This window comes from Alexandromys fortis, unplaced genomic scaffold, assembly GCF_014885135.2.
Source record: "Alexandromys fortis isolate MF-2015 unplaced genomic scaffold, M_Fortis_MF-2015_v1.1 scaffold_8_9099976_23576923, whole genome shotgun sequence".
NCBI classification, from domain to species: Eukaryota; Metazoa; Chordata; class Mammalia; order Rodentia; family Cricetidae; genus Alexandromys; species Alexandromys fortis.
Genome location: NW_026067899.1, coordinates 3,189,485 through 3,204,872, shown reverse-complemented (window position 1 = coordinate 3,204,872; position 15,388 = coordinate 3,189,485). Strand labels below are relative to the sequence as shown.

Here is a 15,388-nt window from a genome sequence, read left to right as displayed (position 1 = left end):
TCAAAGGGATTATCATAGTATATCTGTGGCCCTTTCTGTACCATTATGAGATATGCAACTCTCTGTTTTTGTCTCTATGTACAAATATAATATACAACATAAGTGTCAAATACAATGTGATCATTTGAAAATATATTTGTTACATTCAGATTAAGTTTGACAATGTGAATTTAATCTCTAAGGACCCACATGGTAGACGGGGAGAACTGACTACCCCAAGTTTTCCTCTGGCCTCTGCTACCTATGTGCCATAGTACGTAGCCCACTCAGATGTACACAAGCGTACACTCACCAAATAATGTAATAAAAAGAAAGTATTTACACACATCTTTATTTACTCTGAAAATACTATGTAACAATTCACTATAAATTAGTCTACTATAATGTGAATTTGGCATAAATGAATCTGTTTTGTAATCTCCATCAACAGAATTTATGTGATTTAAGTTCTTAAAATGTTTTACCTATATTGTAGATTTCTGTTATGGTCTCTACAGAAGTGACAGATGCCTGCCACCCTGTAGTTTTATAGTGTTGGGAATTGAACTTAAGGCCTCTTATGCTCTAGGCGAGTGCTGTGCCACTGAGCTATAATTCCTAGCCCCTAAAGACACTTAGCTTTTGGAACAAAAATTTGTATTAAACAACTCATATTCATTTCTTGGCATTTACTTTCTCAAGTTGGAATTTGAGGGTGTGTGTGTGTGCATGCATGCAAATTTATGTGTTTAAAATTTGCCTAAAAGTAAGGTATACTGATAATATATTTCTTTGAAAACCAATCTTAAATAAAGTTCGGCTTTTTGTAAACCTGTAATGGTTCTAAAATATTATTTAGCATTATGTACTCATTAGATTAGAATAGAATTTTTGTGGCTAACTCATAATTTATAATTGGCTTAGTCATAATTGAGTATTATTAATTGCCATCCAGAATTTGAATAAACAATTATAATACAATTCATCCAGAGGTCCTGAGTTCAATTCCCAGCAACTACATGGTGGCTCCCAACCATCTGTAATGAGACCTGGTGCCCTCTTCTGTCCTGCAGGTGTACATGCAGGCAGAATACTTTATATATATTGAATAAATAAATCTTTAAAAAATGATTTATTTTTGATTTATTTTTTTGCACACTACATTGTGCAAAGTTGTTCATGTTACATCTCTTTTGACTTGTGTTAATTTTCTAATGTGTTCATTTGATAAATATTTCAGTTTTAAGCTTTTATTAAAGAAAATGAATATAAACTTTACATGTATGTTCACTTTTTTATAGTCAGAAACCAACCTAAGTAAAGAAATGGAATCTGTAATGAAAGATATTAAAAATACCACTCAGAAGAAATACAGAGACTATAGCAAGACCCCAGGCTCACCAGACAATGATTTTCTCTTTATGTACTCTGTTGCTAGGTAGGTATGTGTAATAATTATTAGTATTTCTTTAATATTAGTTTTTCTTTATTGTTCAGTGGATCTTTGTTTTGTCTGTTTCTATTTATTTGCTTAAGAAAGGGATATGTATCTTTAATATTGGTTAAAAGAATAGCTCATTTTTTAACCTCCCAGGAGGTTATTTCATGAAGTTATTTTTAAAATTACTTTGATGCACATTTTGGATGCTGTTGAACATTATGGAACATAAGGGGAAGATATAATGCTTACTTGGGATAGATAAGTTCCTTAAAGTATGACATTTTATGTGTGATTAAGTCCTGTCAAGTGCTGATGCCAACAACTAAAACCTAATGTTATGTTCCTTCATTACAGAAAACACAGCATCAAGAGAACTTGTTTCTTTATTGGCCCTCACAGTGTTTTAGGAAATGACAGCTGGTTTAGAAAACCAGAGAGAGAGAGAGAGAGAGAGAGAGAGAGAGAGAGAGAGAGAAAGAGAGAGAGAGAGAGAAGAGCGCAGGAAGGCAGGTGTTCCGAGCTTGGTGGAAGGCTCAGGAAGCATTAGTCTAGTTGCTGAGTAGGTGGACCATCACCAATGAACACATTGAAACAGGAATTTTGGAAAATGTGTGAAAATGGAGAGACACAAAAGAAGTAAGTAGGAAGGAAGCAGTACATACAGCTAGGCGCTTACAAACACATTCTTCAAAGCTGATACTGTAGAGCCTTGGATGTCTTTGTAGTCATACTTCTTATCCTTCCTTCCTTCCTTCCTTCCTTCCTTCCTTCCTTCCTTCCTTCCTTCCTTCCTTCCTTCCTTCCTTCCTTCCTTCCTTCTTTTTTGGTTTTTCAAGGCAAGGTTTCTCTGTAGCTTTGGGTCATACTTCTTATTTTGTTCAAATAGTACTGTAGTCAATAAGATTTAGAGAGATGATGTGACTCAAAGTCATTAACAACTTCCTGGGTATAAAGGACTGGAATTCAGATCATTTGAGTCAAGAGTCACTGGTTTTGTTTTTTCAGTAGTTATCTCTTTTCCTGTCTTGTTCAGCTTTCATAGGGGGTGTTATGTTTTCTAATCTCTTTGCCTCTAGCAGTACAACAAAACAGTAAATGAAAGAGTATATGTAACTTTTAAACCCAGGAAAAATGGTTCCAGACTTAGAAGATTTATAGCAAGCAAGGTAGAGCTCTTAAGAGCTCTTCCGTGTGGAAATATAAATGTTGGATCCAGGTTGATACAGAAGGATCTGCTGGATTAGAAAATGACTTTCTAATCTGTGTGTTTCTAGGCTGTTGTTTATCCAGAATGATTTTTTTTTTGTGTGTGTTTGTGTATGGTGGTGGTGGAGAGGTATACAGTAATTATTTTGTTTCTGGAATTATCAATTATTGCATACTTATAAGTAAATGTACTTATAAAACTAAATTTAATATAGATTTTATATATTTAACTTTACTAAGGATCTAGGATAATGATTATCTTCTATATAAAATATAACAACATTGTAGTTGAATGCAGGTCAGCTATTATACTCCCACATACATTCTCTCTCTCTTTCTGTCTCTCATGTCACTTGTATATTATGCCTTCAGTTTCACTAGAGTTAGCATTATCGGAAGATCCTGAGATTCTGATTGAATGGGAATGATCAGTACATGGAATTTATCCAAATGATTGATTGTTTTTCTTTGTACGCTGAATTGTGCAGTGGAATGCAATTCCAAAAATGGAATTTTCCTGTATTATAAATTTGATTAAAGTATAATTTGGGTGATATTTTAGATCCTTGTTTTCTTGTCTTAAAATATAATAACTTTTATAGACAAGCAAGGACAAGTATCAGATGCTAAAGGTATAGGTAGAGAGAGGAAAGTCATGTACCATCCCCATCCTTCTCTGAAGCCCAATAATAATCTGAAGTAGCGAGACAGTGACTATGTGGTTAGCAGATCAGCTCCTCTATCCCACTCTCATGATGAGCTTGCAGTGCCAAAGTGACCAAGATCACAGTCTAAATGGAAGGACAAAGGTTTTTATGGTATTGAGTCCGTAATGTCAAGCTATGATACTAGGCCTTTATCTTAGTCTAACACGCGACTTATTTTGTTAAGATATTTTAATCCTGCTAAATATTTTAGAGCCTGCCTTTCAGGAAAAATATTTCTGAAACTATTTATGAAATAAGTTGCAATAAACTTTGGATTACTTAACTTTTGAATTAATTGTGATTCTCAGAACTTGAAGATATATTTGGCATTTTAATAAAACACAATTCTAGTTTCTTAGTTGAATTTCTAGCTGTGTAAATATTTTGTCTGTTCTTTAGGAAGCATAACAGTTTTGCTATTTGGAAAGAGAGTACCCATTAAGATAGCTGCAGAACTCATTCTCCTAAAGGAGAAGGCACTATGTCTTTGTTTTTTAGTTTGATTTGTATGAGGACTCTCTGGAAGATTTTTCCTGAACGCAACAGAGGAGAAATTGTTGGAATGTGTTTTTGAAAATTAATTCTCAAATTAACCATAGCTGCTTTATTCAAATTTCAACTTGTTTCTGAAATTTTCATTCTTTTGCAAATATTAGTCATAAAAATGGATTATGAAAAGATTATGATAGGTAAGAAGGTGTCCTTCAGTAGTCATTCATTATTTTCTTACTGACATTAAGAAAGACATGGCTTTCAGTAATTGATTTTCCCCTAGAGGCTTTTGTATCTAAGTCACAAATAATTTAGAGGTATTGGCCTATGGCTCTTGGTGTCTATATTGTAAGAAAAATGGAAATGGTAGAAAGAAGTAGGAGCATCTGAGTTGAGGATGAACAGATGTTTTTTCATCATGAGTGGACTGGTGTTCAGTAGAGTGATTCTACTTGTTTTCATATACTGTGTTGTAAGTCTAGGTCTCTGAAAGGAGTTATGCTGGAAATAGGAGGAATACTTTCTAAAGTGCCAAGTGATCGGCCTTTTGTCTTTTGTAAGTAGAGTCTGACTGTGCTGTACATGCTAATTTCCAGATTCTAGGCTTAAGCAATCCATCTCAGCTTCTTGAGTAGCTGGGACCGTGGGCAAAAACCACCATATCCAGTGTCAAACTGAACCTTTGAGTTTCTTTTGTTTCATGTCTCTTTTTTCCCCTCGGGGAAAAAAAATCTATTTTTCCTTTAGTTGTTCTTGCATTGAAGGGTTGTAAGGGTCAGCAAAAGGAGATAACTACAAATCAAAAAATTGAAGTTGCTAAGTGTGTGTGCGTGTGTGGGTGGAGTTTCTTCTTCAGCCGCTCTTCACCTCTGAGGCCAGTCTTCCTGGCCCTGGAGCTTTCTGGTGGTCTGCTAAATGTGCCCGGCTTTATGTAGGTATAGGAGATCTTAATCTAGACCTCATGCTTGCAAGGCAAGCATTTTACCTCCTGAGCCGTCTCCCCAGTCTTACCATGGTTTTTTTTTTTTTAACGTAAAGCATGTAAAAAGTATTGTTGAGGATTTAGACACTAAAACATGGTCACTTGAAATTCTTCAGGAATTTACAATTTAGTTGGAGAGCCAACACTCTCCATTTAAGAAACATTCTTTCTTTAAGAAACTTTCTCCATGTAAGAAACATTGCATATAAAACAGAATAAAATAGGTTCTAAAGCAGAATAAAATAAGAAAAAAAAATGTTATATAGGCAGGATGTTGGAGAACTTCCAAAGGGAATGTCTTAGTGTTTCTGTTGTTGCAATGAAACCCCATAACCAAAAGCAAGTTGGTGAGATCAGGAATATTCAGCTTACCCTTCTACACTGGTGTTCATTACCAAAGGAATGAACTTTAACAGACAAGAACTTAAGCAGGTCAGGAACCTGAAGGCAGGAACTGATGCAGAGGCCATGGGGAGTGAGTGCTTCTTACTGGCTTCCTGTGGCTTGCTCAGCCTGCTTTCTTATAGAACCTAGGAAACCAGTCCAGGGTGGACTCTGGGCCCTGCCTATCAATGACTAATTAAGAAAGTGCCTTACAGCTGGATTTTATAGAGACATTTTCTAAACTTGTTTTCCCTACTTTCAGATAATTCTAGTTTGTATGTCAATTTGGCATAAGACTAGCTAGTACAAGGAATATAAACAAATAGAAACAAAGTATATGAAATAATTTATTTTCTGTCTCAGAAAGGCTTCCTAGAAGAGCTGTGTCTTCAATGTAGACTATGCTTTGGATGAAAGTATGCTTCCCAACCTCCAAAGCCTGCTGAGAAACTGAGTAGTTTGCTCAGAGAATAGAGTGGCAGGTTCAAGCCCTTAGATCTGCAGATTTCTAAAACCTTTACCCTCTCTATTGTCCCAGTTTGGCTTGATAGTGTGTGTGTGTGTGTGTGTGTGTGTGTGTGTGTGTGTGTACGCGTACATCTGTTTTTCAGATTATTGCTCTAAAAAAACAGTAAGAGGGGAACATAACAGGAGCACACACTTTGATTAAGGATAAGAAGAGCTAATACGCAGTTAAGGGATTTTGTAATGCACGATGTATCTAGTGGTCCGGTGAGAGCTTTCAGCGGGCTTGTCATTTTTTGAAATGGAGAGGTTTTTTTCTGCTGCCAAATTCACTTGGATATATTTTGTGCTAGGAAATTCAGGATAGAATTTACTTTCCTCCAAGAATAAAAAGCATAGAAAATTCATTCCCAAATTATATTTATTTTTTTTATTTTCCATTCAGGAAAGAAAACCAGATTGCAGTGGTTTTCAGCTGTGAGGTGTAATAGACAGGGGGCACATGGCCACCTGGGTGGTTTAATCTAGTGCGTCTTAAAGGGCCAGTTTCAGTATAAATGAAGGAAGGAAATAGTGATGGTTAGGGCCTGTGACATTGATTTTCTTGTAATTCTAGATATTATATATTAATCCTTTGTATAGACAGTTTTAAAAGATGAAATAGAGATGTACAAGAGATCTTCCAGCCATATTTTAAAATAAAGTCAGACTTAACAGGCTTATCTCTTTTAGAATAAAATTCACATAACTTATTTGTTATCCTTCTAAAGTATATATGGTGATCCAATAAACAGAATTGTTTTTATAATTTAATGATCATTTTTGTAAATAGTGAGATGAAAGTTGACATTCATTTGTTAAGATTTATTGCTGTGTTTGGTTGGCACTTTAAAAAGTACTATCTAGGAAATCATAGTTTTTATAAGAGAATATAGCCATTAATTTTTTTCTACAGATTAGGCAACAGAAGATTTGTGAAAACAAAATATATTGATCTCATTTATATTCCCTTGATGAAGGAACACATGCTGGTCTCCGCGCTCGCTTTCTGTCCACTAATATGAAACCCTTGTCCCTGCTTCCTTGCTGGTAGGTTTTTAGAAGTTCAGTGAGCATTGCAAATCGCCTGAAGGGTGGAAATTCCCTTGTCACACAGATGCCCTTATCAGCAGCAACCAGACGGAGCTCTGAGCAGGAACATTATCAGTGTTAAATTGCATCTTCCCCACCCCAAGAAGATTAAACCATCCTTTAGAAATGGGTGGTAAATTTACTGACTCAGGAATATTAATATTTTAAAGTTTGCATTTATAAGTTATAAATGAAAATACCATTTTAAAATGTAGCCAAAGCCAGTTTAAATGTTTTGTTTATAAATAAAATAGGATGTAGTTTTTCTTAAATTCACAGCAGAGTAAGCTTGAAGCCTTGCCTCTCTTTAAGGCAGGGTTGAGGTGCTTGGTGTCTCATTAGCATACTTTGGATACAAATTAGTTAATTCAGTTTTGTTTGTTGGAAAAAAAATATTTAAGGTGATAAGTACTATTGAAATGCAGCAAATTGAAGTTATAACTCAAAATTTAATTTTTTTATTTTGGTAAATCATTCTTCTACTGCTATTCTTTGTGAATAAATATTTCAGTTCTGCTTAGGTTTGCTTTTGAAAACACCAGTTTACTAATAGTTGCTATTCCGTAAGCTAATAAATGTTGAACACTTTGTAATTTCAGATGTTTGTGAGCAATACTGATCTTTATCAATAGTTGCATAATGCATTTTAATAATTGTAGAAGTTTATAAAAGAGACCATGATTAGTTAATTATGTGTTGATTATAGTCGCTTCAATGTTTGTTTTGTTTCATGATACTGTTTTCCAGATACCACCTAATTTCCAATGAGTGAGAACCATTTCTTTGATAGAAAAAAAAATCGTATTTCTTTTAATGACAGTAATTATCTACCTGGTCGCTGGCAGCTGAAGTACATATTTTTCATGTAATTTATAGATAGGCTTATGAAATACATTGCAGGATTTTTGTTATTGAGGCCTAGTTTTTAGTATTTGCCAAGGGCTGAGACTTTGCAGCAATCACATACTTGTATGTATAAATTTTTTTTACAGGTATAAATTTGAGCATCTAAACAAAGATGGATAAATTGTTACTTTTAATTTCTAAATATAAGAAAAAATCATTACTCTATAAGCTGTGATTTTGCAAGTAATAAAGTTGAAGAATTTTATTGTTTAGCTTGATTGATCTCTGTCAGTAAAGCAGAAAAATCTTTTTGCCTTTGACTGAGATGGGTTTTAATGCTTTGCTTACAGAACCAATTTGGAACTGGAATTGATTCATCGAGGAGGCAGCCTTTGCTCAGGTGGTGCAAGCACAGCTGGTAAAAGATCTTGTTTGAGTAAGTATTGAGCAGTGTTATAATTTGAGAAGATTTCTATTTATGTCAGATTTGAAGCCTATATAGGGAAAGTACTCTTTCAGTATTGTTGATTTTCTTCAAATTCTGTTCATGTTAGTTTTCTTTTTTAAAAAAAATATTTATTTATTTATTATGTATACAATATTCTGTCTGTGTGTATGTCTGCAGGCCAGAAGAGGGCACCAGACCCCAACACAGATGGTTGTGAGCCACCATGTGGTTGCTGGGAATTGAACTCAGGACCTTTGGAAGAGCAGGCAATGCTCTTAACCTCTGAGCCATCTCTCCGGCCCCCTCATGTTAGTTTTCAAATGTTTAAAATGCTGCTATATTTAGAAGAACAATATGGATATCTGTATTATGATAGGTCAGCAATATAAATGTCTAATTGGGCAAATTTACATTAGTTCAAATATTTTTTAAATGTATTATTCAAAGAAATAAAATAAATTTAAGTTTGAAAGAAATTTTACATTGAGTTGATTAAAATATATAGTTATGTTTATTATACTGTCGCTGTTAATTACTGAAGATAATGTGCTCCGTTTTGCTGTATATTAACTAACATGTATTAAAATAATATCTATTTCCTTTATGTGTATGCTTTTTCTTGTAGACATAATTCTTCAACACCATTTGTAAAAATATGCTTAAGAGAAGTGTAATTTGCAACCTAGACTAGGTTTTTCAAGAACATGACTTTTTATGATGTTTGCTCATTGATTAGAGAGCTTATGAATACTAGGAGCAGTATTACCTAATGTCACAATATCCATTATTAGCCCCAGAATGCTAGAGTTGAAATGTTACCTTAGGTGCTGGCATAGGGAATAAAACTTGTTTAAAATACATGGTATATTGGAAAGTGAATTTATTTTGTTACATACTAAAAATAATATCCAATAGCAATACATACCAGCTTTTAAACATAATATATGTATATATTATTTTGAAAAGTTATCTATTAGGATGAATTTAAAAGTAAAGTACCTCAAATTATAAACTTTTGATAAAGTTATTTAACAGTTTTTAATGTTTATAATTGTTTTGGGTATTTTTGGGTTATCTCTTGATTTCTAGAATCAAAGATTTGGGGAGTTAATTTTTTTATTACATGTTTAGTGACCTCTAATGTATACACTTAAACCCTATGTATACTCTATAGTGTAGTAATATGTCTTAAATGGGCAATTGTTGAGATGAAGAAAATATAGTTTATAATATGTTTGAGTTAATTCAAAGTACAGTAACATAAGTTTAAATAGTTTAGCACTATTCTAGAGAATTGTTCTAGAAGGTTTTCAGTAAAGGAATTTTAGGGTTTTTGCACATTTTTCTTCAAAGACATTCACATTTACTCAGAGATTTAGAATTGGTGAACTTATCCTTCATTTGGGAAGTTCTAATAATTTAGATATAATTCATGATCTACACTAAATAGCTTCTATCTGTGTATGCTATTTCTAACAAGCAACTTCACCAAAGAAGAACTTTTCTCTGAACTGCTAAGAATGTTGTTATTCATAACACCCAGGTAGGGACTTAAAGGCAGCAGATTTCAGTTAGAAAATGACTATAATACTAAGAAGAAAAAATAGGCATAACTGGATCATAAAATCAGATGAGAAAAGCAGATGGCTTCTGAAGTCTGGATTCTGTGAGAAATCGTGTGGAGTTATGTTTAGAGCACCGTAGAAGGGAATGAAGTAGTTGCAGCTTGTAATGGCTGATCTTGGTTGTACTAGTTATTTCTTTTGTCAACTTGATGTAAGCCTAGACATATCTGGGAAGAGGGAATATTAATTGAGAAAATTCCTTCATAAGATTGGCCAGCAGGTAGTTCTGTAGGGCATTTTCTTGAGCAATGATGTTGGTGGCCCAGCTCATTGGAGGGAGTGCTACTCGTGGGGAGGAGGTCCTAGATGGTGTAGGAAACAAGCCATAGAGGGCAAGCCAGTAAGCTTCTCTTCCCTGGCTTCTGCTTCAATTCCTGCTTCCAGGTTCGTGGCTTGACTTTTCTCAGTGATGGAGTGTTACCTGAGAATTGAAAGATGAAATAAACTTTTTTCCTCAAGGTGCTTTGGTAATGGTCTTTTGTTAAAACAATAAAAACCTAAGCAAGATACGGGGTAAACTTGATTAATTATATAGAGTGACTGAACAAAATAAAATGATTATATTTCTTTATTAAAAGTAACTAGAAAAAAAGTAACTAAAACTTTGAGAACATTTTATCCTGGAAGAATTGTATCAACTTTCTCATTAGTTTTTCCTCCCCCCAATTTATTCAGATCAGCTGTTCCATGTATTAGCCTTGCACATGCGGCTTTATACCATTGATTCTGAGTATAATCCCTGGAAAAAACTCACCCAGTTAGTAGAAGATATGAATTCACAGTAAGTATTATTGAAAGGTTAAAATCAGTTAAAATTCTTTTTAGAAAAATAGTCATTAAATTTAAATATTGTTTTAAAGTTCTATATGGATACATTTCCTTATGAAACATTAAGTGTATTATAAAAATTTAAAAATACTCACCTTTATACTTTCTGTAAAAATTACACAAAAGTTTCTACTAAGTGAGACAATCTCAGGATGAATCCTGCTGGTTTTTAAGCACATGACACATTGCAATAGAGGTACATAAAGGTTGATTGCTATTTTCTGTTAGAATTTGGTCAGTGGTTCATCCAGCCTTTGTAAAGGCTCACATTAGTTTTCAGCTGATGACTTGACCACTGCCCATCTGCTGACTTTGAAAGGCAGTTTGACAGCAGACTGCTTGATTCTTTCCCAGGTTATACGTTTGGAGGGTAATGAGTTAGTGCTCTGGCAGCTCTTGTTAATGACCAGTAAGTTGCACTTGCTTGTTTATTTTATATTATGTTATTTTTATAATTTAATGCATTTCATTTTAGTCATTCTTTTCAGTGCACATTGTTACCCTAGTTTAGAGAAACTCCTAGGCTGACTGTTTCACTTTTGACATGTTTTAAATAGTCTTTTGTAGTATCTTTTGTTTTTTGGTAATGTTCATTTTGAACACTTTATTCCTGGAACCTGCCATTTCTCTGTGTAATTCTCTTTATTTAGAAAACATGGTCTGGGTCCCCAGGAGTTTAACACAACTGCTGGGTTGTTTTCACGCCATTTCTGCCAGCTTGCTTGCCTCGCTGCCTGTCTTATCTGTCCAACCACCCACCTACCCACCCACCCTTCCTTCTTCCTTACAATTTGTTTTGTATATGTAGTGAGTTTGAGTGAATGTATGCCGTGGATGCCATGGAAGTCAGAACTCCCTGTATCTGGGGTTACGGGAGGATGGGAGAGCAGTGAGCGCCTGATGTGGGTGCTGGGAACCAAACCTGGGTTCTTTGGAAGAGCAGCCAGTACTCTTAACATTTGAGATATCTGTCTGTCTGTTTTTGTCTTCATTCTCGAGAGGGAGGGGGAATGGAGTAGGGGGAGGGGGAGTGGGGAGGGGAGTGGGGGAGGGGGCAATGTGTGGGAGAAGGGGGAGGAAATGGGAAATGGGGAGGAGGCGGAAATTTTTTTTTCAACAACTAAAAAAAATAAGCAAATAAAGAAAAGAAGAAAAAAATCAAAACAAAACAAAAAAAAGGAAAAGATCTTGAATTCTTACTGATATTTCTAAGTCAGGTTATTGTAATATTATAGAACCTTTAAGTCATAACATTTTGTCATTTTTATCTTTTTGTTTGACAAAACCCTTGATTCTTGATATTAATGTTACTACTCATTTGCATAATTATCTGCAATTATTGATTTTAAATATCACTGTTACTGCTGGCCAGATAAATTAGTTACTTTCTTCACTGCTAGTGACAGTGAATACTTGACAAAAGCAATTTAAGGAAGAGCTGGTTTCAGCTCATAATTTAAGGTGCGGCTGTTGTGGCAGGGAAGTGGCAGAGGCGGGAGATAGTGGGTCGCAGTACTCGCGCAGTCAGGGATCAGTTACTGTTGCTTGTCTAGGACCGTGGACATTCAAGGTGGGTCTTTCCACCTCATTAACCCAAGCTAGAAACTTCCTCACAGACACATTCAGAGGTTTGTTTCCTCAGTGATCCTGGGTCCTGTCAAGTAGACAGTCAGCATAAACTACCACGCCAGACACCCTCATTGTTCTCAGAATATGTATCATTAGGTGTGTATAGTAAAAAAAAAAAGTTTCATAACAGTGTTGCTTCACTGTACCATCAGCTTGATGTATAGTTCAGTTTATCTTTTTCCTCATTATTTAAAGACATTTTCTCTTCAGGCGGTGGTAGCACACTCCCATCACCTGGGAGGCAGAGGCAGGTGGATCTTCGAGTTTGAGGATAGCCAGAGCTACACAGAGAAACCCTGCCTTGAAAACCCGTAAATCAATCAGTCAATCAATCAATCAATCAGTCAATCAATCAATCTTTCCCTCAAAGTAAAGCCTCAGTAATAAAGTAAATTTAGCCTTATATGTCTTCCATGAACTACTTACTTGAAGCCTCTTATCTGTTAACTACTTCTAATTTCCTGTCATGCTTAAGAGTATGGATGTGAGTCCTTTGTTTTGTGAGTTGAAATTACTTGTCACCAGATTCTCAGATTTTTTTTTACTTGGTTTATTTTTTGTTAAAGCTTTAAAATTAGGGATTTATTAATTTTTCATTTTGAGTCAACAGGTTTTCTCCCACTCTGTTCTTATAACACAATTTACCCATGGTTTCTTCTAGTACTTTCATGGTTTTAATCTGTTTGGAATTTATTATAGTGTATGGTATAGATATTATACAGAATTTTATTTTATTTGTCTATATAGCTGTAAAATATCTTATTTACCTTTACTTAGTAGCAAATTTAAATGGACTTACAGTTTAACAAGAAAGAATAAGATAAAAGTGCTTTTGTTTACTGCCATGGAGTTGAAAGAGAGCAACCAAAAGAAAAGATGGAGACTGTACTACTGTCTGTGTAGAAAAAAGACAGTAAACTAGACCCCATGTGTCGAGATAGTGGGTTTATGGCAGACGAGTTTATGGAGCAACTGGGAGCATATTCTTCTGATATTGTTCTGAGTTAATTGGATAGTCTCGTGGAAAACAATATTGACTACTACCTCATACAAATTCTATTGAAGGTTTGCCCATTGCTTGGAGAAAGATGTAGCAAAAGAACATTACAAATTTAAAGATCATGTTTGCATCTGATTTTAGTGTCTCTTTAATTTTTTTTGTAATTTGAAATTGATTCTGAATGTTTCTTTGCATTTCATGACATCTGATTTTTTTAAAAAAGAGCTAAGACCAGCCAATTATTTTATAGACTGTTTTAAAATTTATTTTTGTCCAATATCTCCCAGTGATCAGATTATGCACTTTTTGTAAACCACCACACTGATGTGCTCCTGATGTATAACATCAGGAGGCATGATCTGTCCTATGACTTACCACAGTGACTCTGGTCGTTTGGCTGTGGGAGTGATTGCCAAGCTATTTTATTCTTTGTATCTACAAATTGAGTATAATGTAGGAAAATGCTTTTGAGACAAGATATCTATGTGTGTGTGTGAGAGAGAGGGGGGGGCTCAAGGGCTGCAGAGAGAGAGGGGGGGGGCTCAAGGGCTGCATCTCTGAAGATAACTGATTCTCCCAGCCCTGGTAGCCTTCAGCTAGGGGTGGGACTTGCTGAGCTCCACTCTCCATCCTGGGATTATGGCTGGCTTGATCTTGTGCAGATCTTGTGCATGGTCTTACAGCCATTGAGTTTATGTGTGCAGTGGTGCTGTCATGACATTCTCTGCCACTGTGATGCCCACTACCTCTTTCTCTTACATTCTCTCTGCCCCATCTTCCATGATGATCCCTGAGCTTTAGGGAGAGAGAATATGATATATCTATATAGTATAGAGGTGGGCACACCAATCTTTTGTTTTCTGCACCTTGACTAAGGTGCTTGTGTCTGTGTCAATCACCATGTGCTGTAAAAAGAAGCTCCTCTCATGAGGGAACCAAGCTTGAGTCCTCCCCAAGAGCAGTAAGAGTTCTTAACCACTGGCCCATCTCTCCAGCCCTTTGTACTTTGAAAGGATAGTGCAAGTGCAGTGTAGCCAAGGCTATCCTTGAACTAATGGAGCTCCTGCTTCAGCCACTGAGTGCTAGGATTACAAGGCATGTACTATCTTGCCTTGGTCTTTGTGAACTTTATTTTTAGGATCTTTGTTCTTTTTTTCTGTAGGCATCTTATTTTTTGTTGTTGTTTGGTTGGTTTTTCAAGTCAGGGTTTCTCTGTGTAGTTCTAACTGTCCTGGAACTTGTTCTGTAGACCAGACTGTCCTCCAACTCAGAGATCCACCTGCCTCTGCCTCCTGAGTGCTGGGATTAAAGGTGTGGGCCACCACTGCCTCGCTAGCATCTTGTTTTTTAAAGTATCTGAGTAATTTTTTATGGTTTAAGATACTGAATTTTATTTTGTTAAGAGGTATATGTGAGGGTCTGTTTATGTTGTTTTTTCTTCATAGTTTCCCAAAAATATATTTGCCTTTTGACCTTATAATTACTTTGCTCAGCATTTAGAAAATTGAAATTTTTATGACACAAATTAAATTTCGTTTTTATCTTTTTTTTATTGCTTTTATACATTGAATTCCCATTTCGCTCAAGATCTGTTGATTACTTTCATAACCAGTAATCTTTTCCCACTCTTAAGATTCATAGTATTTACCTAAATTTTCTTCTTAGAGTTTTCTCATGGTATTATATATAATATTTAATATATAAATATGTGTATATATAACTTGGAATTGATTTTCATTGGCAGTTGAGGAAAGATAACCATAATTCCAGGTAGTTGTATCCAAGTATATCTAAAGTCAAGGGTCAATGAGATGACTACTTAGAATGTCCACTAAATTTTATAATTAAGAAATCATTATTGATCATATGGAAAATTTATTTTCATGAGGGAGTTTGATAATGAAATGGTCCTCTCCTTTCCCTCCCCAATTTTAGGCTTATGAAGTTAGTTGCAAGGGGCATATCTTGGGGAGATAAGATAATAGGAGCCATGGTCTTAGAGAGGAAGACAAGTACAGTATGTGAAGATATATATGTAGATAATGGAGAATTTCAAAGAACTGTCTTTCATTGGCAGTCATAAAATTCACAGAAGCTTGAACTGTCTTATCCAGCTGTTTGTCCAATGCCTGGCACATATTAGGAGCCAGCACTTACTGATTACTTTGCTGATTACAGCCTAATCACAGGCTCAGACAACCCTACCCAAGCCTCGACAGATGTAT

At 35.2% G+C, this 15,388-nt stretch overlaps 1 protein-coding gene across 1 annotated transcript in view; it reads left to right on the top strand.

The window, feature by feature from the left end:
• The window catches only part of Ubr3 (ubiquitin protein ligase E3 component n-recognin 3), a 124,947-nt gene that overhangs the window by 91,219 nt on the left and 18,340 nt on the right, over window positions 1-15,388 (top strand). Inside the window, exons 29-31 of the mRNA XM_050121899.1 lie at window positions 1,281-1,417; window positions 7,984-8,069; window positions 10,382-10,487. Of these exons, the coding sequence (XP_049977856.1) occupies window positions 1,281-1,417; window positions 7,984-8,069; window positions 10,382-10,487 (329 nt within the window). The remainder of the gene's footprint in view (window positions 1-1,280; window positions 1,418-7,983; window positions 8,070-10,381; window positions 10,488-15,388) is intronic.